The following is a 23,545-nucleotide window of genomic DNA, read 5'->3' as shown; positions in this document are numbered from 1 at the left end:
ACCTGGTCTTATACAGTCAAAAACTAAAACAACTCAAAGGGCAAAGTTTTACCAGCTGTTTAAAGTAGACTTGTGCCCACTGCCCCAGAGATCATAACACAGTTGGGCAGCCCTTTCTGGTTCTCTTGCACTCTGTGCAAAACACGGAAAACTCCCTATCTCCCTCCACCCCCATTGGAAACATCCAGAAACCATGCAAGAAGGTGCACACGGACACTTGCCTCCATAAGAAAGCCAAACTGAATTTTATAAATTTACTGAAAAACATGTCAGGTATAACATTTTTACTTTTTCTAGGGGTTAGTGGTTTAGAAGTTACAGGTTTCCACCCGGAACATTAACTGTGCCCCAGACTCTAAGTGTACCTCTTGACTCACACACAACTTGTGGAGAAAGACAAAGTGTTAGTTGTATGGCCCAGTAGAATCCGTCTTTCAGTGTCTGTATTTAAAGCAGCAAGCATGCTTTGCTCCCAGCTTCATAGTGCTTAGATGTTTCCTCTTTGAATTTTAAGGTACGGAAGCCCAGGAAATGTCACAAAAGAATACTTTGAATTTTCTGAATATTTTTTGAAAACCTATGCAGCAGGAATTCAGCAGGTAATACACTTACACTTTTACAATAGAAGAATGGTTTGTTTTTTATTGGGCGCTATGTCTATCTGTTTTAAAGTAGATTGCTAACATAGTAATTCGTTGCACAGCTGAGGAGGATGAAATGGCAGCCGTTGGAGTCTGATAGCGGGCAACCAGCTTGAGGCTCCAGTGTCCTTCATCTGCTTCCGCCAAACTTGCCCTTCCTGACTCCGCTGATGCTGTAGAGCCTGCCAGGGTTAGACTCTCTGTCGCATATGTCACTTACTCCTTTGAGTTTTGCCTTGTTTATTTGAGGATTTATATAGCACGAGCCAGCATCCACCCTGTCTGTGACCTATTGAAGTGCATAAAGGGGCCAGTCCCGCAGACCAAAGCTGCAGGACCTCATGACACAGGGCAACAACAGGATAACAGACAGGAGCCCTGGTGGGGATCTGGTATTGAGGGTGCAGCAGGAGCCAGAGGCCTCAACCAGACCAGTGACTCACTGCAGTGAAGACTTGCAAGTAAAGCTGTGTGGACAAAAGGGTGTCCTGTGTGACACACACTGACACACAGAAGCTTCTACCAGGAGATTCTGTTTTCCTTTTGCTGGAGAGGATGCAAAGGTGGAGGGATGGCGAGATTAGTGGGATTGGGGTGAATGTCATGAAACTCACAAAGGAAAAAAAAAGTTAAAACAGCAGAAGAGCAGTCAACTCAGATATTAGTGGAGATTCTCAGGTAAGGACACCCACTTGCACCCGGAACGTGGAGTGTTTATTCCACGTAGGGAAATGGGAAACTCTGAAGGAGCTGCTGGGATTAATATTTAAAAAGTCTAAAAATTGCAAAGGGACAAGTGGACTTTTATCATTGGTCCACCAAATATTGCCAACTGAATCATGATATGTTTGGTTTTTTGTTTTTTTTTTTTCCTTGAGACAAGTTTTCTCTGTGTAGCCTTGGCTGTCCTGGTCTCACTTTGTAGACCAGGCTGGCCTTGAACTCACAAAGTATAACAAAGCCTGCTTCTGCTTCCTGAGTGCTTGGATTAAAGGCATGTGCCACCATGACCGGCTTGTTTAATTATTTATTTTAAATGAAAGTTAATAATTAGAAATTGGCTGTAGGAAAGCCAAGGCCGCTTACTTAGACACAATCCCAGGCTTCAGTGGTAACAGAAGGTGTTTGTAGGTTTCTCACACGTCCCTCAGGACTTCAGGAGTGACTTCAGGGTTTCTGAAAAGTACTTTGCTATATTGCTCATGACATAGTCAGGGGAAGTTAGTGACTAATAAGTAAAAGTCTCTGTCCAGCTGTTGAGAGCAGACACTAGCCTGATCAGGGGGCTGTTCAGTTGTGTCTTTGCTCTTTTCTGCTGCTTTTGAACTCCAAGAAGTATCTTGACGTTGATGTCATTCAAAGTGTGTTAGAATTTTCCAGTGTCATTTCAGCATGGATGTATATACACATGCATATGCTTGCATAAAAAAAGAAATGCCTGGGCAGTGGTGGTTCACTCTTTTAATCCCAGTACTTGGAGCCAAAGGCAGGCAGGTCTCTGTGAGTTTGAGGCCAGCCTGGTCTACAGAGTGAGTTCCAGACCAGCCAGGACTGCTACACAGAGAAACTCTGTCCTGAAAAACCAAAAAACAAAACAAGGCAAAAACAAAAACACAGTTCAGAGGTTTAGTCCGTCATCTTTATGCAGGAAGCATGGTGACAAGCAAGCAGACATGGTGCTGGAGAGATTCTACACCTGGGTCAGCAGGCAGCAGACATGGTGCTGGAGAGATGCTACACCTGGGTCAGCAGGCAGCAGGAGGAGAGAGTGGCCCTGGGCCTGCTTGAGCATATAAACCTCAAAGCCCACCCACAGTGACACGCTTCCTTTAACAAAGCCACATCTCCTAATAGTGCCACACCCACGAGCCTCTGGTGGGCCATTTTCATTCAAACCACCACACTAGCCATGGACTGGAACGTGGACTTGTTCTGAGTACCATATAGGTTAGAAGAACAAATGTTTAAAATTCAGTGAGCTGTCTCTTAGCTCACTGTGACACAGACCTATCGAAAAAGTAAAATGCCTGCATGAACATCCTCACATTATCTTTCCCAAATCTGTGTGCATAGATCACTCTCTCTACGGTAATTTATGCCATGCCTTAAACATCCCTTTCCTCTTTTACCTAATGATTTTCCTGTTCCTTCTACTCAATCCCACCTATTTTCCTATAGGTGCTACTCAAAATTTTAGATCAATACAGACAGAAAGAGTATATAGCGCCCCGTGTTCTTCAGCAAGCCTTCAACTATCTCAGCCAAGGCATTGTCCATGCTGTGACCTGGAAGCAGATGAAGCCACATATACAGGTCAGTGTTGGTGGCGGTTCTCTCAGCCATTGTTGGTTAAGTTAGTTTTTCTAGAGAAAGTAGGTATTGTTTAGGTCTGTGGTTTATATTCACTCTGTTTCCACTAGCAATAATTTTCAACAAGTGCAGTGGTACATTATGAGGGGCTTGCAAAGCCTGTGAATCGGGAGGAGCACTGGTGTTTTGGAAGCAGAAAAGACAATTTTGTTGATGTATTGATGCTTAGAACTAACATGGACACATGAAGCAAGCATTTGCTTTTCTTTCTTTTTTTCTTCTTCTTTTTCTTTTGGTTTTTTGAGACAGGGTCTCTCTGTGTAGCCTTGGCTGTCCTGGACTCTCCTTGTAGTCTAGGCTGGCCTTGAACTCACAGAGATCTGCCTCTGCCTCTGCCTCTGCTTCCCAAGTGCTGGGATCACAGGCGTGCACCACCTCACCCAGCTATTAAGCATTTTCAAAATGAGCAAATGTAACCTGGTGGCATTTTCCTTCCACTGGAAATCGTGGTGTGTTTAAAGTTGGTTTGTTAGTGAAGTTCTGTCATTCCTGTCCTTACCTCAGGGGCATCGTTTGCGCTGGTCTTTTCCACCTCACTCTTTCTGTGTCGTCAACTATTGCTGCCCTCCAAGCGTGAGTGCAGGCTGAGGGAGATTACGGTTAACCTTGGAAAAAGGAATGTCCGCGTCCTGTTGGAATGACCCAGCTGTGTTGCTTGTTTCTTAGAGCATCTCTGAAGATGTGATCTTCTCTGTGATGTGCTATAAAGATGAGGATGAGGAGCTGTGGCGAGAAGACCCGCATGAGTACATAAGGATGAAATTTGGTAATTGAGATGAGTTTTCCCGCAGCACTTCTTGGATACTAAATACAATTAAGTTTGTATTTCTAAGCAGTTTTGCTCTACACAGTGAGCTCTGAACTTTTGACAAGTTTGATGTTTTGCACCAAGAGCCTGGTGCCTATGGGTGGGGGAGACGGAAGCAGCCATGTTCATCTCTCCCATCAGAGCCAGGGCCCTTACAGGCTGTGTGCCTGAAATGCAGGGACTGCCGTGTGTGCTGTGCTACCATGCTGTGCTCATAGTCTGCGAGAGTTCAGGGTTCTGCACATTTCGGACGCCTCAGTTTGGTTTGCGTCCCCCTCCTTTGGACTACATACTCATCAGGGAGTACGATTTCCTTCATTGGCCCCACGGTATGTGACCCTTTCCTCTGGGGATCTTTTGGCTTGGATCTTTCTAGAAACTGCCGAGCTGAGTTACGTGAGAGCAGCAATGTTAACCATATTTATTTGCTTTATTCTCCTTTTTTTCCTTTCTCATTTCTATTTTCTCTGTCTTGATTGGCACTAGTCTACCTGCAGTGACGTTGAAGTCAAGACTGCAGGTTAGAACTGAGAGGTGTTGACATGCTGCCAGGAGACCGTTTGCCTTGTTGAGTCAGGTGTCCCACAGTCTAAAGTTCAGCCTAAACTCCTGCCTGGGCCCAAACTGTGGTCTCGAGTTACAGGGGTCAGGTGCTTTGATCCCAAGAGGAGGCATCTCTTCTCTTCAGGAAAAACAGGGCAAGGAGCAACGCTGGCCATCTGTTCTCTCTCTGCTCTGCCTTTTCCCTTGAAAACTTACTGTTCCATGTAGAGTCTGCGTCCCTCTTGTCCTTGTGTCTACACCTTGAAGACATTCTTCCTTCTGTTTAAGGCTTTTTGAGATAGGATCTCTCTCAGTATCCAGTAGGCTGGTCCTGGCAGCCTTCCTGACTCGGCTTTCTGAGTATGCAGTGTAGGTATATGCCATCCTACCTGGCAGGGTGTGCTGGGGAGTGAATTTAGGTCTCTATGAATGCCAGGTAACCTCCAACCTTAAGGCATTCTTCAGCTGGTTAACATTTTTTGTAAATATTTACGTGTGTGTGTGTGTGCGCGCGCGCGCGTGCGTGTGTGTGTGTGCGCGCGCACGATGTATGTATGGGACCTGAGAAAGCCAGAAGAGTGTGGAGATATCTTAGAGCTGCACTTATAGGTGGTTGTGAGATGCCTGATGTGGATGCTGGGGAACTGAACTTGGGCCAGCAGCCAGTGTTTTTAACCACTGAGTCATCTCTCCAGCCCCATGTTAACTGCTGAGTCATCTCTCCGGCCCCATGTTAACTGCTGAGTCATCTCTCCGGCCCCATGTTAACTGCTGAGTCATCTCTCCGGCCCCATGTTAACTCCTCAACTGTCTTCCAGCCCCATGTTAACTGCTGAGTCATCTCTCCGGCCCCATGTTAACTGCTGAGTCATCTCTCCGGCCCCATGTTAACTGCTGAGTCATCTCTCTAGCCCCATGTTAACTGCTGAGTCATCTCTCTAGCCCTTCTTTTTCTTTGACTTTGTGAGTAAGACTCTGTCTTTCTCAGGCTTACCTTGAACTTGTAGCAAACTAGCCGTAGCCTCCTAACCCCTGGGAATTTGTGTGTGTGTGTGTGTGTGTGTGTGTGTGTGTGTGTGTGTGCGCCGCTGTGCCCAACTTCTTATCTACCACCTGTTTGTTTATGATGTACAGCACATTTCCTTAACTTTCAGTAACCTAACGTTATTTATTTATTCTTTTTTTGGTAAAATGATATTTTTATTTTTTAGTGTAACAGCTAATAGCTCTGGCATCTTGATACTGTAACACAATAATAAAAAATCAGCCCTCTGTGCTTGCTGAAAGCCTTCCTGCTATAGTGGGTATCTACAGATCTCACCAGCTGGGGTGGAGATTTGCGCAGCAGTTTAAGGCACTGGCTGCTTCTCCAGAGGACACAGGTTTGATTCCCTGCACCGACATAGCAGCTCACAACTGCCTTGTAACTCCAGCTGCACAGGTCTGACACCTCTTGTGCACCCTGTGGATACCAGGCATGAATGGGGTGTACAGACATACGTGAAGGCAAAATCTCATGCGCACATAACATTGTTTTTTAATTTACAAGTTGGTTAGTAGAGTGTTCGTAACTGAAAAACAACGACGACAAAACCGAAAACCAAAACAAACAAAAAGATCCCAAACACAAATCTCTGAGCTTTTCCCTTTGTCATTTTCCCCTTTCTCTTCCAATCATTTGACATAGCATTGTGCTTTCACATGACCACATGGGAGAAAATTACCGCTTTCCTGCCTAAATGTATTGATTAAAGTTAATACTGATGATTTTATTATCACACTCTGTAATCAGATTTGTACTAGTTCCCAAAAATAGTGTTTTTAGATTTGGTAAAAGCTGACTTGAGCTTTGGCTTTGATGTTGTGGGATCCTGCAGGTGAGTGCCACAAGCTTGTACCCCTGTGCGCCTGGGACTCAGCTTCCACAGACGCAGTGATTTCACCAGGAAAAGGTAACAGTGCTGTGGAAACGGAGTAAGGAGCTGGGATCCTAGTGCAAAGTGTAGTATAGAGCTCAGCATGGAGTTGTGTGTGTGTGTGTGTGTGCGTGCGTGCGTGCGTGCGTGCGTGCTGGGGATGCACACGCACACGCGGCTGCTTCTGAATCAGGCTTTCTCTGTGTCGCTCTGATTGCTTTGGAACTCGCTCTGTAGACCAGCCTGGCATCTAACTCACAGAGATCCTCCAGCCTCTGCCTCATGAGTGCTGGGATTAAAAGTGTGTGTCGCCACCACCACCATCAGCGCTCGCAAGCTTTCAAGTTCATAATGAAACAGCTTGTAAAATTGTGGACATTTTTATGCTATTAAGTAGTATATTAGTGCGTCAGCATTCAGTACATAATCCACTCAGTGCTGTGAGCTCATCTCTTGCTGTCTCCTTGGCTTGAAGTTTTTGTCTGTAGAGCCCCACCGGTGGCTTTCTCCCCCACTTACCTACTGGCTGCAGCTTTCCTGTTCGTAACAGAATGGGCCAGGTGGGCTTTCCCTGTGTTACTCGCTGGCTCCTTGCCCTTTGACATTTGCTCTCTCAGCCTGTAATCTCTGCCTTATTCTTACCATGTGAGGTTCCGTGTTTCATCTTTGCATCCCTAGAATCTAGACCAGGGCCTGGCGCATAGAGCACTGAATACAGTTTTGTTGCATTGTGATAGAAGTGCGGTACTTTTCCTGTGTTTAGGGAAATAGGTATCAGGGATATATTGGCTTCCTTTCATCTTACCACTTGAAAGCACATGGGGTTGGTGAAACGTGCTAGTCATGCATTGGATTACGCATGAACGTCCTGGGACCGTGACCTTTACATCTTTGTGCTGTAAACACTGGCCAGGCTTAAAGTCTGTATAGTAAAGTTATGTTTTTGCTAACAAGATTTTGACATTTTAGATATTTTTGAAGATTATGCTTCTCCCACCACAGCAGCCCAGACCCTCTTGTATACAGCTGCGAAGAAAAGGAAAGAGGTATACAGTTGTTCTTTCTAAGTCTAAACCTACCGCGTTTGTATTGATTTGACATTCTAATATGCCCTCCTCAATCTTTGAAAATTTATGTAAGTATTACTTATAATCTGTCACTTTAAGTACTTTTTTTTTTTTTGTTCAAGTAAAAGGTTGACATATTTTTATACCTTTCCTCTTGAGCTTATAGTTGATGAGTGGAGCACGATAAAGTGGCTTTAGTTTTGAAGATTAAATTTGAAAATGCACGTCATATTTAACAAGGTGTTGACAAGATGGAGGGTCATGCAGAGTAAAACGAATTCTTCTGTTTCTTTAGGTGTTGCCAAAAATGATGGTGTTCTGTTATCAAATACTAACAGACCAGAACTTTGACCCTAGGAAGAAAGATGGAGCCCTGCATGTGATCGGTTCCTTGGCTGAGATTTTGTTGAAGGTTAAGACTATCATTTTCTTTTCTTCATGTTGGGTATTTGTGTAGTGTGTGTATGTTCATGTGTATACACCTTTGTCGGAGGCTAGAGTCAGGTGTCTTCCTGTGTGGTTCCCACTTTATTTTTATTATTTTACTTACTTTACATGTGCAGGTATTTGTCTGCATATGTGTCTGTGTACTGCATGCATGTGTGGTACTGAGGAGACCAGAAGACGGTGTTAGGTTCCCTGAAGCTGGAGTTACAGATGGTTGAGTTTACCGTGTGGGTATTGGAACTTGAACCTGCGTCCTCTGGAAGAGCATCCAGGGCTTTTAATCACTGAGCTAGCTGTCTAGCTGGTATTTATTTTCAGACAAGTCTCTCATTGGCTTGTGACTTACCAATTACTAGACTGGCTGGCCATTGAGCTTTGGGGATCTGCCTTATGCTGTACTCCCCACCACACCCATGCTTGGATACAGATATGCCCTGTGTGGCGTTACTCCTGGCCCATGCTTGGGTACAGATATGCCCTGTGTGGCGTTACTCCTGGCCCATGTGGCTACAGATATGCCCTGTGTGGCACAGATATGCCCTGTGTGGCACAGGTATGCCCTGTGTGGCGTTACTCCTGGCTCATTTGAGAGTCTCAGTTCAGGTCCTTATGCTTGTGTGACAGACAGTTCATCAACTGAGCCATTTTCCCAGGTCAGATGATCAACATTTAACTTGATAAAGCTGTGATGCTCAAGCCAATAAAAATCATGAAAATTCTTGGTGGCTACTTCTAATTGATTGACTTTACTATAAATATCCTTTCCTTTCTAATCTGTTTTTAATTTTTTTTTTCTTGGGCTAGAGAGATGGCTCAACAGATAAGAGCACTGTCTGCTCTTCCAGAGGTCCTGAGTTCAATTCCTAGAAACCACATGGTGGCTCACAGTCATCTATAATGGGATCTAATGCCCTCCTTTGGCCAGCTTGCACACATGTAGATAGAGCACTCATACATAAAATAAACACAATCTTTTAAAAATTATTAAAATATATTTCTTATTTTCTGGGATTAAAAAACATTTTATTTACTTATTTTGAGTGTATGTGCATGTGTGTGTCTGTCCCACAGCTGAGGTATGAGTGTCAGAGGACATGTGGGGGTTGGGAGTCAGTTCTCTACTGTCTGCTTGTAGGTCTTAGGGATCAAAATCAGGTGACCAGCCTTGGTGGCAGGAACCTTTATTTGCTGAGCCATCTCATAAGCTCTACCACCTACTTTCTTAACTCAAAAGAAAATTGGCTTTTGCTAGTTTGTCATTGTGAAACTATAGCTCCGTAAGAAAGATCCGAAGTGATTTTAGTATAATTTCTTCTTTCTATAAAAATCAATTAATATAAAATTGATCTAAGATAAATCCCTGACTTATTTTAAAGATGTAATGTGTGTATCAAGCAATTTTACAGAATTGGGTATTAAGTGCAGGTCACCGGGCCTACTGTTTGGGAAGTGGCTCTTGCAGCAGATGCCGTCATTGGCACGCTGACACTGCATTTCTGTCCCCAACAGAAGAGTTTATTCAAGGACCAAATTGAGCTGTTCCTGCAGAATCATGTATTTCCATTACTGCTCTCTAACCTGGGATATCTCCGAGCTAGAGTAAGTTCTCCTCACGCCTCTTGTGAACCTTCAGATCTTCGCCTGTAGGGGAGTTTCTGATGAGAACGGGATGCTTTGGTAAAGGCTTTTCATGTGCACCATTGTCACGGAGCGCTGCCATGCCAGCGGCTGCCCCCTGACACAGAACGATGTCCTCCCAGTCTTTGTCCCCTGACGCCGTCGCAGCTGTGCCAGTCAGCACCTTCTTTCGTTGCAGTCCTGCTGGGTGTTGCACGCCTTTAGCTCTCTGAAGTTTCACAATGAAGTCAACCTCAGAAATGCCGTTGAGTTAGCAAAGAAGAGCTTGACTGAGGACGAGGAGATGCCCGTCAAGGTTGAAGCTGCCCTCGCACTGCAGTCGCTCATCTCTAACCAGGTGCAAGGTGATGCCACATGTATCTTAATTATTTTCTTAGATAAATGGCCTTAAATAATCTCATTCACTTCCTTCTTTAAAGAAGAAGATTTCTAGGCCTGAAGGTCAAGAGTTTAAATTCCTTGCCGCCCCCCCCCCCCCCCGGATTTTATTGTTATTTATTCTGTTCATTTTAGGAGTTTGTTAATTGTAGTTTCCAGAAAAAATTAGAGTCAGAAACAAGTTTATTGCCGAGTACTAGAGTCAGCTGGGCATTAAGGCACCCGGGCCAGCTGTGCTGCTCTCTGGCTGGACAGGGCATCCAGCTTTGCTCTGATGCGTAATAAGGCTGGCAAGGCTGTAACCCTGTCAGGCCTTCTCTGTTTAGGAAGTTAGATTGGACGGCACCAAGATGCAGCTCCAGGTTCTAGGTTGTGCCAGTTCAGAACATAGCAGGGAGTGGGCAGTGATGCAGGCGTTTTGTCTGTTGGCGCAAATGCTCTCTTCAAGATTCAAACAACCTTTGTAAGTAAGTTCAGGTTTCTGAGAACATGTGCTTGCGCCCTGTTTTAGAGAGAAGACTGGAAGAGCTGTAAAAGGTCTGCTGGGGAGGGTAGGTCAAGATGGGGCAGGATGTGACAGCTCCTGACACTGCTGACCGCCACACTTGTCACTGGGCTGCACAGTCAGGCTGATAACACAGCTGTTGTGTAACTAGAGTCTCTCATGGTGAGGGTACAGAGCTGTTGCCTTTGAGGTGGGACACTTACTCCTTAGGCAGAACACCACGTCCTGATGCTGTGTGACTCCAAGAGGGTGCTTGACGTGGCTTGATAGTTTGTGCACAGGACAGCAACATCTAGAACCTTATCTAGGGTCACCATGTGTGAGTGACCAGCTGTTGCTGACTCCATTTATCCGACTGCATCAGCCAAGGAGCACATGAGACCACATGTGAGACCCATCATGCAGGAGTTGCTGCATATTGTCAGAGAGACAGAGAACGATGATGTCACCAATGTCATCCAGAAGCTGATCTGCGAGTACAGTCGAGAGGTGGCCTCCATCGCTGTCGACGTGACCCAGCACTTGGTAAGATGCGAGCAGCCTTTGCTTACTCCTGATAGGGTACTGATGACAGACCAAAGAAATGGTTCAGTGTAAGTCTAGCTCAGTGAGCCAGTGGTTTTCTTGGGGTTACTTGCAGGAGGATGGCTGACCCAAGGCAGCTAGCTGCATTATTGAAAAGCCCGTTTGAACATGGGTGGCTATGAAAGCTATCCCTGGAGCTCCCTGCAGTTTGCAGACTACTCACTCTCTCCCCCAGCACTAGCTGTCGCTATAATTTGGAGAGGAGCCTTGTGAATCTTAAGAACTTTCTGAATTCCCTTCTGTGAGCCTTCTAAGTTTTGTATACTTTCTGAGTCTTATAAACCTTCCTCTTCCCTTTACCCCCTTTAGGAAGAAATAGCCACATAGTAGCAGTAAGAACGAGATAAGTGTATATTAGTTTGTTAATGAACCCTTAATGGGGGCTGGAGATACGGTTCAGTGGTTAAGGGCACTTGCTACTCTTCCCGAGGACCGGGTTCAATTCCTAGCACCCACATGGCAGCTCACAACTGTCATTAATATCAGTTCCAGGGGATCCGATAACTTCTGCCTTCCATGGACGCCAGCTGTGTGTGGTGCAGAGACATATGCAGGCAAAACACCTACACATAAAAAACGAACAGCCCTGAGGAGTCTAACCTCCCCAAGAAATTACAAGCTCCAGATTTGGAGTTGAATTTTATTTGTAAACAAAATATTAATGTGACAGTATTTGCCTTGGTCATCCAGATATTCCTGAGGTTGGGTTGATTTACCTTAAAACAACCCCATTGAAGGTAGTCCTTCTGCCTGTAATATCCTGAACTGTCATAAGAAGGGTGCTCCTGGTGTGAACCTTCTAAACTTACTTTTGCACTTGGAATTGGAATTGCATTTTCTTTTTTGGAAAATTAAAATTTTTATATAAGTTTTTGTTTTTGTTTTGTTTTTTTCCCCAAAGATTTATTTTTTATTATTACATATACAATACTCTACCTGCATGTGCACCTGCAGGCCAGAAGAGGGCATCCTTTATAGATTTATATATTTTTAAAATATATTTTATACATTACTTTATACATTATAGATGGCTGTGAGCCACCCTGTGGTTGCCAGGAATTGAACTCAGGACTTCATGCTCTTAACTGCTAAACCATCTCTCCAGCCTGGAAAATTTAAATTTTATTTTTATAGTATGTGTATGTGCACGGTGTGGCTGCAGGTGTGTGTGTGTGCGTGTGTGTGTGTGTGTGTGTGTGCGTGTGTGTGTGTGTGTGTGTGTGTGTGTGTGATGCCATGCCCGACGTGGAGATTAGAGGAGAGCTCTGTGGAGTTTGTTTTCTCCTCCCACCCTTCTGTGTGTTTTAGGGACTGAACTCTTGTGGCCAAGCTTTTGTGGCAAGTGCCTTTACCCACAGAACCATCCTGCCAGCCCAGGAGAATGTGTTTGTGTTTCCTCTTTGATAAAAAATGTCCCATTCTTTCTTTCTCTCTTCTCTACTTCCTGATGTGGAATATCCCATACCTTTCCTCTTTTTGTCTGTGTCTGTTCCTGTTTCAGTTTCTGAGTTATCCTTGATTTCATCTTCTAAATGTCCTGTCACAACTGTTTTCAGTGTTTCTAGATTTTAATTTTATTTGCCTAAAGATAACTAGAAGTGATATAAACACTAATGGGTACAATAGCTAATGTGTGTTTCATTTCCGTGACGACAGTGGATACGGAAGGATGTTATATTTAATGCATGACATGACCTGTCATTGCAAGAAAATAGGTGAGCCAGTCGGTACAGCGCAGAACTCAGTGTCTGGAAACGCTGCGTTTGGGTGTCCAGTGCTGCACCAAGGACTGAGTGTTGTGTGCAATCTTCACAGGCTGAGATATTTGGCAAAGTTCTTCAAAGTGATGAGTATGAAGAAATTGAGGACAAAACTGTCATGGCCATGGGGATTTTACACACTATTGACACCATCTTAACAGTTGTGGAAGATCATCAGGAGGTAAGGTTCCTGTGCTTTACTGTAATGACTGTGTAACCTGAAATTTACATGACCAATGCTTACGAATTCTTTTAAATATAGTGTGTGTTGTTGTGTGTGTGTGTTGTGTGTGTGTGTGTGTGTGTGCGTGTGCCATGGCATGTATGTGGAACTTAGAGGACAACTTTTGGAGTCTGTTCTTTTTTGTGGGTTTTGGGAACCGAACTCAGGTGGCTAGGCTTTTGTGGCAAGAGACTTTTTTCCCCTTTTAATTTATTTTTAAATTTATGCATTTGTGTGTGTATATCAGGTGTATTTGTGCATATATATGTGTGGGTGTCCTCAGAAGCTGGAAAAAGATACCTTATTTCCTGGAGCTGGAGTTAGAGGCAGTTGTGGGCCACCTGACGTGGGTGCTGGGAACTGAGCCCAGGCCCTCTGTCGAAGCGGCAAGCATCGTATCCACTGAGCTGTATCTGCAGCCCTGTGAGCAGTGAGCTGCGTGCTCAGCCATCTCACCAGCCCAAAGTCTTGGCTTAAAAGATTTTTATTTAGTTCTATTGGTAAGTTTTAAGAATTGTCCTCACTTCAGCATTTATGCGGGAAGACTACAAGTCCATGGCCGGTCTGGACTTGTCCAAATGCAGAAACAAGTAAGTTGAATTGCTCTCTGATTTTAAGTAATGTATTAAGATGATTGAGGAGGGAAGCTGCACACTCATTGAACGTAAACAGAGTAAGGCTTTGTATTAGTCTGAATTGAGGTCACCATGTCTTCTGAGTGCCAGGCCAGGCTTCTGTGATTCCAGGGTGCTTCTAGGAACCCACAGTCTAATGTCAGTGGAAAAGGACGGGGCTTTCATTTGTAGTGGCAGGAACTGGTATGGGAACAGGGTTGTGATGCAGGAGGCACATTAAGGATGAGAAGAGCAGGCAAGAATTGAAGACAGCCCATCTCAGAGGAATATTGGGCGCGCTCTCTCTCTCTCTCTCTCTCTCTCTCTCTCTCTCTCTCTCTCTCTCTCTCTCCCTCCCTCCCTCCCTACCTCCCTCCCTCTCTCTCTCTCTCTCTCTCTCTCTCTCTCTCTCTGTTTTTAATGTGCATCGATGCTTTGCCTGCATGTATCTGTGTGAGGGTGTCAGATCTTGGAATTACAGACAGTTGTGAGCTGCCATGTAGGTGCTGGGAATTGAACCCGCATCCTCTGGAAGAGCAGCCAGTGCCCTTAACTGCTGAGCCATCTCTCCAACCCTCCTGAGACCAGGTCTTATGTGACCCAGGTTGGCCCCATACTAACTCTGTAGCCAAGGATGGCCCTGAACTCCTAATCCTCCTGTCCTTACCCCTCTCCCTTGCTCTGGGATAAAACAGGTATATATCATCACAGGCATTTTATACAGTGCTGGGGATGGCATCCGGGGGCTGCATGCATGCCAGGCTGTCAATCTACTGACTGAGTGTAAGATGCAACGTTTTTTCTATGCCCGCTTTAGCTCCCAAATAGTGACACAGAGAGCCAGGCAGGCGCTCAGCTACTGTAACCCCCCAACAGAGGTCCTGTTACCTGACATCTTACCTCCTCCTTCATGTCCCGATGGTGACTCCTTCCTCCAGGTCCCACCTGCCCCCTCACTGGGATCTGAAGCCCCAACTAACTCTGCTGCCCAGCTATTGGCTGCTCGGGTCTTTATTAACCAATCAGAAGGTGATGGAGAGCCATGTTTACACAACCCTGAGCAGGAGATGCTTCACAGTAATGGCAAAGCCAAAGCTGGCCTGACTCAGGTCTGCCCGGCAACCCAGGGACAAGAGCGTAGACGAGCTCCGTGCTCACCCACAATGCCAATAGGCAATGTAGTCTTTTTTGCAAAGGCAGAAATGAGGGTCAGCAGGCTCAGGTGGTTGTTCCTGGTCACCCCTGGTCAGTCATGGGTCTAGATTTGTCACTGGCCTTCTTGTCACATGTCACAGTTTTCCCTTCCCGAGTGGAGCATGGCCTTTCCTTAGTGAAAGTATGCCGTGAGCTCATTGCGTGTGTGTTAGTTAGCTCAGGCGTGATTAGCAGTGCAGGACAGCCAAGGCTACACGGAGAGACCCTGTCTTGAAAAATCCAAAAGACAAAAAAACAAACAAACCAAAATTAAAATTGAGTGTTAGAATATGCTGTAAGGTTGTTCATTTACATGAAAGTGTATCTCACTACTGATTTTAACTTTTATTCACTTAAAAAATATCTGATACAATGGCCGGGCATAGTGGCATACAGTTTTAATGCCAGCACCTGGGAGGCAGGGGCAGGCGGATCTCTGTGAGTTCAAGGCCAGCCTGGTCTGCAGAGGGAGTTTCAGGACAGCCAGGGCTGCATAGTGAGACCCTGTCTTGGGGGAAAAAAAATCTGATGCAGCAGCTGGCCATGGTGGTGCCCCTCAGGAGGCGAGGCAGGAGTGGGCATCTCTGTGAATCTGAGGCCAGCCTGGCCTGCTGCAGCTTATCTGCTATGTAGAGCGGAGTTCTAGGTCAGCCAGGGCTATGCAGTGAGACTGTGTGTGTGTGTGTGTGTGTGTGTGTGTGTGTGTGTGTGTGTGTGCGCGCGCGCAGTATGTAATAACTGGATGTCATGAGAAGATATTTAGTTAAGCTCACTGCTTACTCATTTATCAAATCTCTTCTCAGAGGTCATAGTTTTCTGAGATTTTTCTATTTCAAGCTAGCAAAAGTGAGTGCCTGTATTTGTCTTTCATGAGGATGATAATGTATTTTGCTGAAATTCCTTCCCTGGGGAGTGGTAATAGCATCTGCCTTCCTCCCTCTAAGGTCCCAGTGACTAACCAGAGCTGATTGTACCACAGCTAACCTGGAGAAGCGCTGAGTCTGTTGAGCACACTTAGATCGTGGGTGAGCCCAGCACAGCTCCACTGGGCTGTCTTCACCCAGCGTGGACGTTGGCTTCCTTATAGATGGCGAGGCCTTCTTCAGTTACGCCTGCCACACTCAGCCTGTGTGGTTAGCCCTTCCCCAGGCCATGTGCACTGGGGGCAGAGTTGGCTGCTGTGACCAGGAGGATTCTCAGGTTTGGGTCTGGTGATTCTCCCCGTACCCTCCTTCTGTGAGAACGTCAGCTCCTGTTGGGTTCAGGCAGCAGTCACAGCAGATCTGAGGGACGTGGCAGTTGCTTTGCTCAGAGGGTAGCACTGCCTAGCGACATTTCACACTCTAGCTCTACCTGACAGGTGTGACTCAACGGTCTCTGATTTTTGCCAGCCAGCCAGCCAGCCAGCAAATAGTTGAAAGCATGCGCTCATGTGTGTGCCATCTTCTTAGTGAATAGGTGCTGGCGCTCCCTGTGGAAAGACTGGTTGTTACTGTCACACATTACCACACTGAATGACCTTTTCCATTCGAGTTCCAGGGTGTGGGGTGTCGGATGAGTTTCCTGAGGTGATGTTTATATGTGAGTGTGCCCCCCAGGATCAGAGCGCATGTCTTTCCTACCCTACGTTTAGGACACAGCTTTAGTGTCACATCAGTTTATAATCTCACCATGTGTGAGAGTGACCATCTCATCTCCTTATGAGCTTGAGGCTTTTGTGTTTTTATAGGCTTAACCTGTTTTTCTGTCACATTGTTAGATTTTACGTATAAAGGGAATTTTGTGTTATTTGTGACACCACTTGACAGTATTTTAGTCCATTGGTCTTTTGTCTTGGTCTGCTCTGGCCTTATGCAGGAATACTTGATTTTTTTTTTTTTTTTTTTTTTTTTTTTTCAGTCAGGAAGTTCAGTGTTTTAAGTTCTTGTTTTGGTTGTGACTTTCTTTACTTCTTTATAGTTATACAGGGTTCTTTTACTTTTTCTGGTATTTTTTTTATGTTATTATTATTTTTTTACATAGAAACCTTTGACCCATTAGAAATTTATGTAGTGGAGAATATGAGGTAAAGAAGCATTGAATCCTAATTTTCCATGATATCACTTCCATTCCTATCATTGGTCTACTTTCAGAATTTCCTTGTACTTTTACATATTTCCTTCTCACAAGAAGATTGCAACTTCCACCTTCAAAAAAATGCCTTGTGGATATTTTATTGGGATAATACTAACTTATCCGTGAACTTTAGAATGATCACAGTGAAACTCAGGCTCCGTGAATTTGTGTTTAGATCACACAGCAGCTGGAGAACATCTGCCTGCGAATCATCGACCTTGTCTTGCAGAAGCATGTCTTTGGTAAGTGCAGAGCTCAGACGAAAGGTAAACTGAGGTTGTTGTGTTCAGATCTGATGAACTCAAAATGTATTTTTTAGAGGTAGATAGTTTTGACAGGGATCTTGCTTTTTTTGAACTTAAAACTCAGCTTTCTGATATAATAGCAAGGTATATTTTAATTCAGCAGTAAACTCTTAATGTGTCCAGTGAAGAATTTCTGGTTTTAGAAAATTTAAAAGACGGAGAATGTAATGTTTACATTTTAAGAAGGTTATACGTCAGTTGGTAGAGTGCTTGCCTGGCAGGCAGGAAGCACCAGTAACCTGCCATGGGTAGGGCAGCATGTGGGAGGTGGAGGCAGGAAGGTCAGAGGTTGAAGGTCATCCATCTTTGGCTGCTTACTGAGTTTGAAGCCAGCCTGAGCTACCTAAGTCCACAGTGGGGCAGGCACGGGCAAGGAGGGAAGGAGACAGGCAGCAAGACAGAGGAAGAGAGGGACTGGGGTGGGATTCAGGTGAAATTGCTTTAGTCTGGGATTTGGAAAGTGTGCAAAACTAGGCAAGTGTTTCAGATATCTTTGCTCAGAGATAGTGACGAGCGTTCTTTATACTGCCCTGTTGTTTTCTGATGGAACATTTGGGTATAGTTTTCTTTTGACTGAGAGTAATGCTAGAGCGTGTGAATACAGAACATTTATAGAGGGTATGAAGTGTCCTGAGGTAAACAAAGGGTGCTGATTACACTGTAAGTTCTGTAATGTAAAGAACGTGCTAATGCTAATATAGTTCTCCTATATATTTGTAATATAATTTTATAGATAAAACTATTTTATGTTATAAAATAGAAATTTGATTTCTTGTTTGTTTGTTTGTTTCTGAGACAGGGTCTCATTGTGTAACTCAGGCTGTCCTGGAACTCACTACGTAGACCAGGCTGGCCTCGAACTCACAGAGATCTGCCTTCCTCTGCCTCCCAAGTGATGACAATAAAGGCACACACCACTGTGCCCCTGCTGAAATTTGATTTTTCCCCCCCCAGAATTTTCCTGCTTGCCTTGGGTGGCCTGGAACTTGGTATATATACCAGGCTGGCCTTGAATTTAGAGATCCGCCTGCCTCTTTCTCCAGAGTGCTTGAGTTAAAGGCATATGCCACTACACATGGCCTAAAGTAGAAATTTTAAATGTATTTTCAGTTCTGAGCAGATTGTTGTTTTGGTGAGAAGAGGGCAGATCTCAGTAAGAGTGGAGGCAGCCTCTCTGGCTGATTCCACTGAGGAGCGTGCTCAGCGGGGCATGTGTGGCCCTGGGAGGGATGTATTGGAGTCCTCTGTGTGGTCCCCTTTAATCTTTCTATTTCCTCACATTCTAACTGGAGGTTTTTCCCTTCTAGAATTCTATGAGGAAATCTTTTCCTTGGCGTACAGTCTAACCTGCCATGCTGTCTCACCGCAGATGTGGCAGCTCCTGGGCATTTTATATGAAGTTTTCCAGCCGCCTTGCTTCGAGTACTTTACAGGCATGCATTGGTTATACAACAGGTTTTCTTTCTATTTATGTGTACTTCCCTCAATGCTTGATGGTTCCGTACCAATCAGGTGCTTCCCTTTTCCTGTCAGGGAAAGGGCTGGGGTGGTTCTAGCAGCGTTTGAGCCCCTAGGCAGGCAGAGGCATGGGCTATGTGTCTTGTCCATGCTCTCTGTGCTAATCGAGTAAGTACTTTCTGAGCACGGCTCCGCGCTGAGCATTGTTCTCAGCCAGCCACCAGCAGTGAGGAGCTGCCTTGCTCTGTGCTCTGCATTCTAGTGGGAGGAGGGACGGTGTGTCAGGCTGTGCTGAGTGCAGTGAGACAGTGAGACCCGAGGACGGCAAAGGTGGAAGTGTCGTCCCCATAAGCAGTGAGCATTTCTACCTTCCTAGGGCATCAATAATAGTGCAGGCATGTCACGGCCATTCCTAGCCTTGGTGATTGCTGAGGGAGACAGTGTTCAAGTGCTGCAGAAATGTGGCTCCAGTGGGTAGTGTTCATGTCTGCTCCTGTCGCATGAGTCTCAGTGAGATTCTGAATCTTTCCCCAGACATGATGCCTCTCCTGCATAATTACGTGACAGTAGACACCAACACCCTGCTGTCAAATCCAAAGCACTTAGAAGTCTTGTTCACAATGTGCAGGCAGGTAAGTACATCCTGCCAGTTGTCACGTGATTCTCCGTAAGCTTTGGGTGTCTAGTTTATATTACTTACCTCAATAGATTTATCGATTTTGCTTTAAAAATGAGTGTGTGATGGTATTAACTTGAAAGTTTCGTGCTTATGTCACTTCAGTATCTCTGTACTTTGACATTTTCTAACACAGCCATCGCTCTGTGTCCATGGAGACCATTCCAAGACCAGACTCCATGAGTCCTCCAGTCCCGTAACTAACATATGTGCTATTTCTTAGCCCATAGCACATCTCGATATGGACTTTAACTCACTTCTGTAATACCCAATACAGTATAATGTAGAGGAATGTTAATTCAGAACACGGCTGCTCTGGCAAGAGATCACATCCAAAGGCTGCCTAGGTCTGTGTGATCTGGTTGGAATACAAACACCTTTAATCCAGGAGACAGAAGCAAGCAGGTCTGAGTTCAAGACCAGCCTGATATAGAGCAAGTTTCAGGTAAAGAAAAGCCTAGGTCCAGGTGTGGTGATGCACGCCTTTAATCCCAAACAACAAAGGAAAAGCTAGTTTGTAGAAGGAAGCACCCATGTTTGAAAGTAATGTGTAATTGAGTGGCAGTAAAGGTGATGAATCAGAGAAAGATTTTACAGAATAGGATACTCAGGCGACTGCAGTAATGACCCAGAGAGTGAAAAGGAACAGATTGCTGGAGTTAGTTTGAGGCCAAGCAGAGCAATTCAGAGGCTCTGAGAGAAGCCAGGTTGAATCAGTCAGCTGGGAGAGGATTTTGAGCCAGAACAGCTGAGTTGAACCAGCCAGCCAGAGTTCAGAAAGAGCTAGAAAGAGTGAGCTTATTCAGCAGTAAGTCTCACAGGCAGAAAACATTCTAGGCCTACGTTAGATTGTACAGAGGCTAGAAGTTTCCAGGATGAGACTTAGTTTAGCAGAAGGAGGCAGTGGGCGAATGGGTGAATAAAAGTTCCTTTTACAGTATAGTGTTATGTGAATAGTTCCTAAGCCATGTGGGCCAGGGAAAAACAAGAAAACAGTCTGTACACATTCAGTGCAGATCTAAGCTTTAAAAAATCATTTGGCTTATGGGTGGATGAACCCATGGATAGAGAACCTGCGGGTATGACGGGTCAGCTCCAACTCCCAGTGATTCCTTCTCTTCCTGACTAGTGTCCTGTGTGGCACAACACCCTCCCCCCACCCCCTCCCCTCCGTTGACTCAGTGAGTTTCCTTAAGGTTGTTTACAGGAGCGCTGGCATCTTGCCAGGGACAACACCTTAGAAGACAGTATCTCTTGCTTAGCCAATGATCTGAGCTCCTCTGCATGTCTCACCTTATTTAATCCTAAACACCTTAGGGATCCCCGCTTTTATCACTGGGCCGCTACTTGGTAAATTGTTTGAGGTCTCAGAGCTCCCTCATTGGAACTAGGTTTGCACTCAGGTGTGTGTTCCACCGTTCATTTTTAAATTACAAGATGCATCTTGTTTCTTTGCCTTTTTGCAAACAAAGATCAGATAGGCTTCAGGCTCAGCAAGATCCACCTGCCTCCGCCTCCCAGTGCTGGGGTTAAAGGTGTGTGCCACCACACCCACCCACCCACCAAGTTGCTTTTCTAAAAACAGTGATCCTTGGAGGGTGTGATGGCACGGGCCTTTGATCCCAGCACTTGAAAGGCAGAGACAGGTAGCTTTCGCCAAGCCTGATGCCAGGCAGTCCACATAGTGAGTTCCAGGCCAACCAGGACTAAAGAGAGATCCTGCAGCGGCAGAACTGACCTATGTGACTGAACTCACAGGGCCTTGCTTCCATGTGTGGACTTGCTCTCTTGTCACTCCAGATACTGTGTGGAGATGTGGGAGAGGAAGCTGAGTGCCACGCTGCCAAACTCTTGGAAGTCATCATCCTTCAGTGCAGAGGACGGGGCATCGACCAGGTACTCCATGTCAGGGGCATGTCCTCCGGACACGCACACAACAGTGCTACTGCCTGACTGTGTTCTACTTAGATTGTGACAGAAAAGTGAAAAGGCAGCCAGAGTTTGTGTCTGCTGGTGCAAATCCAATTTGAATAACAGAAAAAAGAATGGCTCAGAAACATTTACAACAGTAGAGACAGTGACAGAAAGAAAAAACAAACACACAAATGGGCACATGCAATGGGGATTGTGTATTTCAGACCCTGCTCTGAGCAGGTAAACAGAACCCTTGAGCAGAGAAATGCCAAGATGGAAGGGCACGGTTTTTGGTTGCTTAGTGTACCACCAATGATCTGGGTCTTCTGCAGATGAGTGAGGAAGCTGTGGCTGGTAGAGGTGTGAGGAAGTCTGTGGGAAGGGGGGGAAGGGGTTCATGGCAAGAGAAAGTGTTACAGGAGGGAGCGGGGTGAGCCTTCCCTGGGTAGGGAGGCTAACGGGCAGCAGTAATGTAACTCAGCTGCCTGCAGGGGGGTGGGTGGGCAGAGATGGTCATAGGGTCAGCTACAGGGGAAAATGGGCCAAACAAAGCCAGCAGAGACCATTGTTGTGTGACTGTCTGGAATGTGTCTAGGAAGGTGTGTTCATGTTGTTTTCCTAGTTGACTATGGAATGGCTCTGCTTTCTAAACTCTAAGGCCATATTGATTGTCTTGAAAGTGCTGTTTAGCTAACGCTAGTGCAGGGCATGTCTTGCAATGGGAGGAAGGGATTTGGTAAGTAGGAAGGAGACGAACCATTGTCTTCATCTGGTCTGACCCTGGTGTGGTCAGTCAGAGTCCGCAGCATGACACGTATGTTTGCGTTTGTCTGGGTTGCCAAGGCATTGGGAAGTTCAAGACTGCCAAAGAGCTGAGGACTGTGGGTGACTGGATGTTAGTTTGCATGGCACATGGCGTCCTCGGGTACAGCCTGACGTCATGCTTCTCCGGGTTTCCTGTCAGCTGCTGCTGCAGTTAGAGGCTGGGTCAGAGTCAGGTGGAAATACCTGAGAGCTGTTTCTGCCAAGAGGGCAGGATCTCTTATCTGTGATGTGACTGCTGTTATCGGCGATCTTTCATTCATTTGTTCATTCATTAGCTACTAGATACAATGTTTTTATAAGTATTTTTTCCTAAGTCATCAGTCTTGGTTTAATGTAACAGAAAGGGATGACTGTTATATTGGTTGTAAAATATAAAAGCTCCTTTAACTCTTGGTGGCTTTACGTGCCATAGTAAATATTTGTTAAGCTTTCGTTTTAAAACTCGTCAGAAAGAATTTTTTCCTCCAGAGACAGGGTTTCTCTGTGTAGCCCTGGCTGTCCTAGAACTTACTTTATAGGCCAGGCTGGCCTCGCCTCAGAGATCTGCCTGCCTCTGCCTCCTGAGTGCTGGGATTATAGGTGTGTGCCACCACGTCTGGCTCTTGAAAGAGTGTTTTAAAATTAATATTTCCTTGTGATTTTACTGATTCTTAACTAATTATTTCATCATGGCTTGGGATTTTTAATGTATTTGATATGAGACATAGATGATATAGTGAAATCCAAGACCACAAAGTTAGCACTGCAGTCAGAGGGCCTGAGACCCACACCCCCTTTTCAGCATTTTTGAGCTTTCATGTGTAGCAGTAGGATTTTGTTTTTAGAGACAAGCTGATCATGTTAGTCTCATTCATTTACTTCTAAATTGGCATAAACCCCATCGTTGTCACCCACCTTAAACATGGGCGTGGTTGACTGAAGTACTTCAGAGCAGGAGCTCCTAGGCAGTCTGCAGCCAGCTCCCGTGTGGATATAGTGGGAAGAGAGTTCTCCGCCCATCACTCGCTGTCTACTTAAGTCTCTGATTTTGAGGGCGTTTAGGTCTTTGAATGTCTTCTACATACTTCATTGTCACAAAGGCTCATTTACTGGCGACACAGCCTGCTTCGGCTTTCAGGGAGTGTTGTGGCGGCCATATGTGGGTGACTCTTGCTTCTGTCCTGCCCTCCAGTGTATCCCGCTGTTTGTTCAGCTCGTCTTAGAGAGATTAACCCGTGGGGTCAAGACCAGCGAGCTGCGCACCATGTGTCTTCAGGTGGCCATTGCGGCTCTCTACTATAGCCCTGAGCTGCTGCTCCGCACACTGGAACAAGTCCAGCTGCCACACAACCCTGGACCCGTCACTTCCCAGTTCATCAACCAGTGGATGAACGACACCGATTACTTCCTTGGGTGTGTATCTGCCTTCCTGCTTTTACATCACTTTGCTTTTGGGGGATGAAAAATGTGTCTGCTTTTTTAATACGGTGAAGGGCTGCAAGATAATCTTTGTGTCTTGGGAACTGTTTCAGTGTGTTATTTTAAAGCCACACAGACTTTCTTTGTCCGCCCAGCTCTCAACAG

The 23,545-nt window shown here is 45.4% G+C and overlaps 1 protein-coding gene across 1 annotated transcript in view; it reads left to right on the top strand.

The window, feature by feature from the left end:
* Ipo8 (importin 8) overlaps positions 1-23,545 on the top strand; it is a 54,671-nt gene that overhangs the window by 24,479 nt on the left and 6,647 nt on the right. The window contains exons 8-21 of the mRNA XM_051155621.1: positions 515-599; positions 2,820-2,954; positions 3,678-3,777; positions 7,248-7,324; positions 7,641-7,757; positions 9,302-9,391; positions 9,609-9,774; positions 10,678-10,838; positions 12,714-12,839; positions 16,980-17,046; positions 18,417-18,542; positions 19,102-19,199; positions 21,044-21,139; positions 23,154-23,374. Coding sequence (XP_051011578.1) covers positions 515-599; positions 2,820-2,954; positions 3,678-3,777; positions 7,248-7,324; positions 7,641-7,757; positions 9,302-9,391; positions 9,609-9,774; positions 10,678-10,838; positions 12,714-12,839; positions 16,980-17,046; positions 18,417-18,542; positions 19,102-19,199; positions 21,044-21,139; positions 23,154-23,374 — 1,665 coding nt within the window. The remainder of the gene's footprint in view (positions 1-514; positions 600-2,819; positions 2,955-3,677; positions 3,778-7,247; positions 7,325-7,640; positions 7,758-9,301; positions 9,392-9,608; positions 9,775-10,677; positions 10,839-12,713; positions 12,840-16,979; positions 17,047-18,416; positions 18,543-19,101; positions 19,200-21,043; positions 21,140-23,153; positions 23,375-23,545) is intronic.

Source organism: Acomys russatus, chromosome 13 (assembly GCF_903995435.1).
Source record: "Acomys russatus chromosome 13, mAcoRus1.1, whole genome shotgun sequence".
Classification (NCBI taxonomy): domain Eukaryota; kingdom Metazoa; phylum Chordata; class Mammalia; order Rodentia; family Muridae; genus Acomys; species Acomys russatus.
This window is presented reverse-complemented; position numbering and strand designations above follow the sequence as displayed.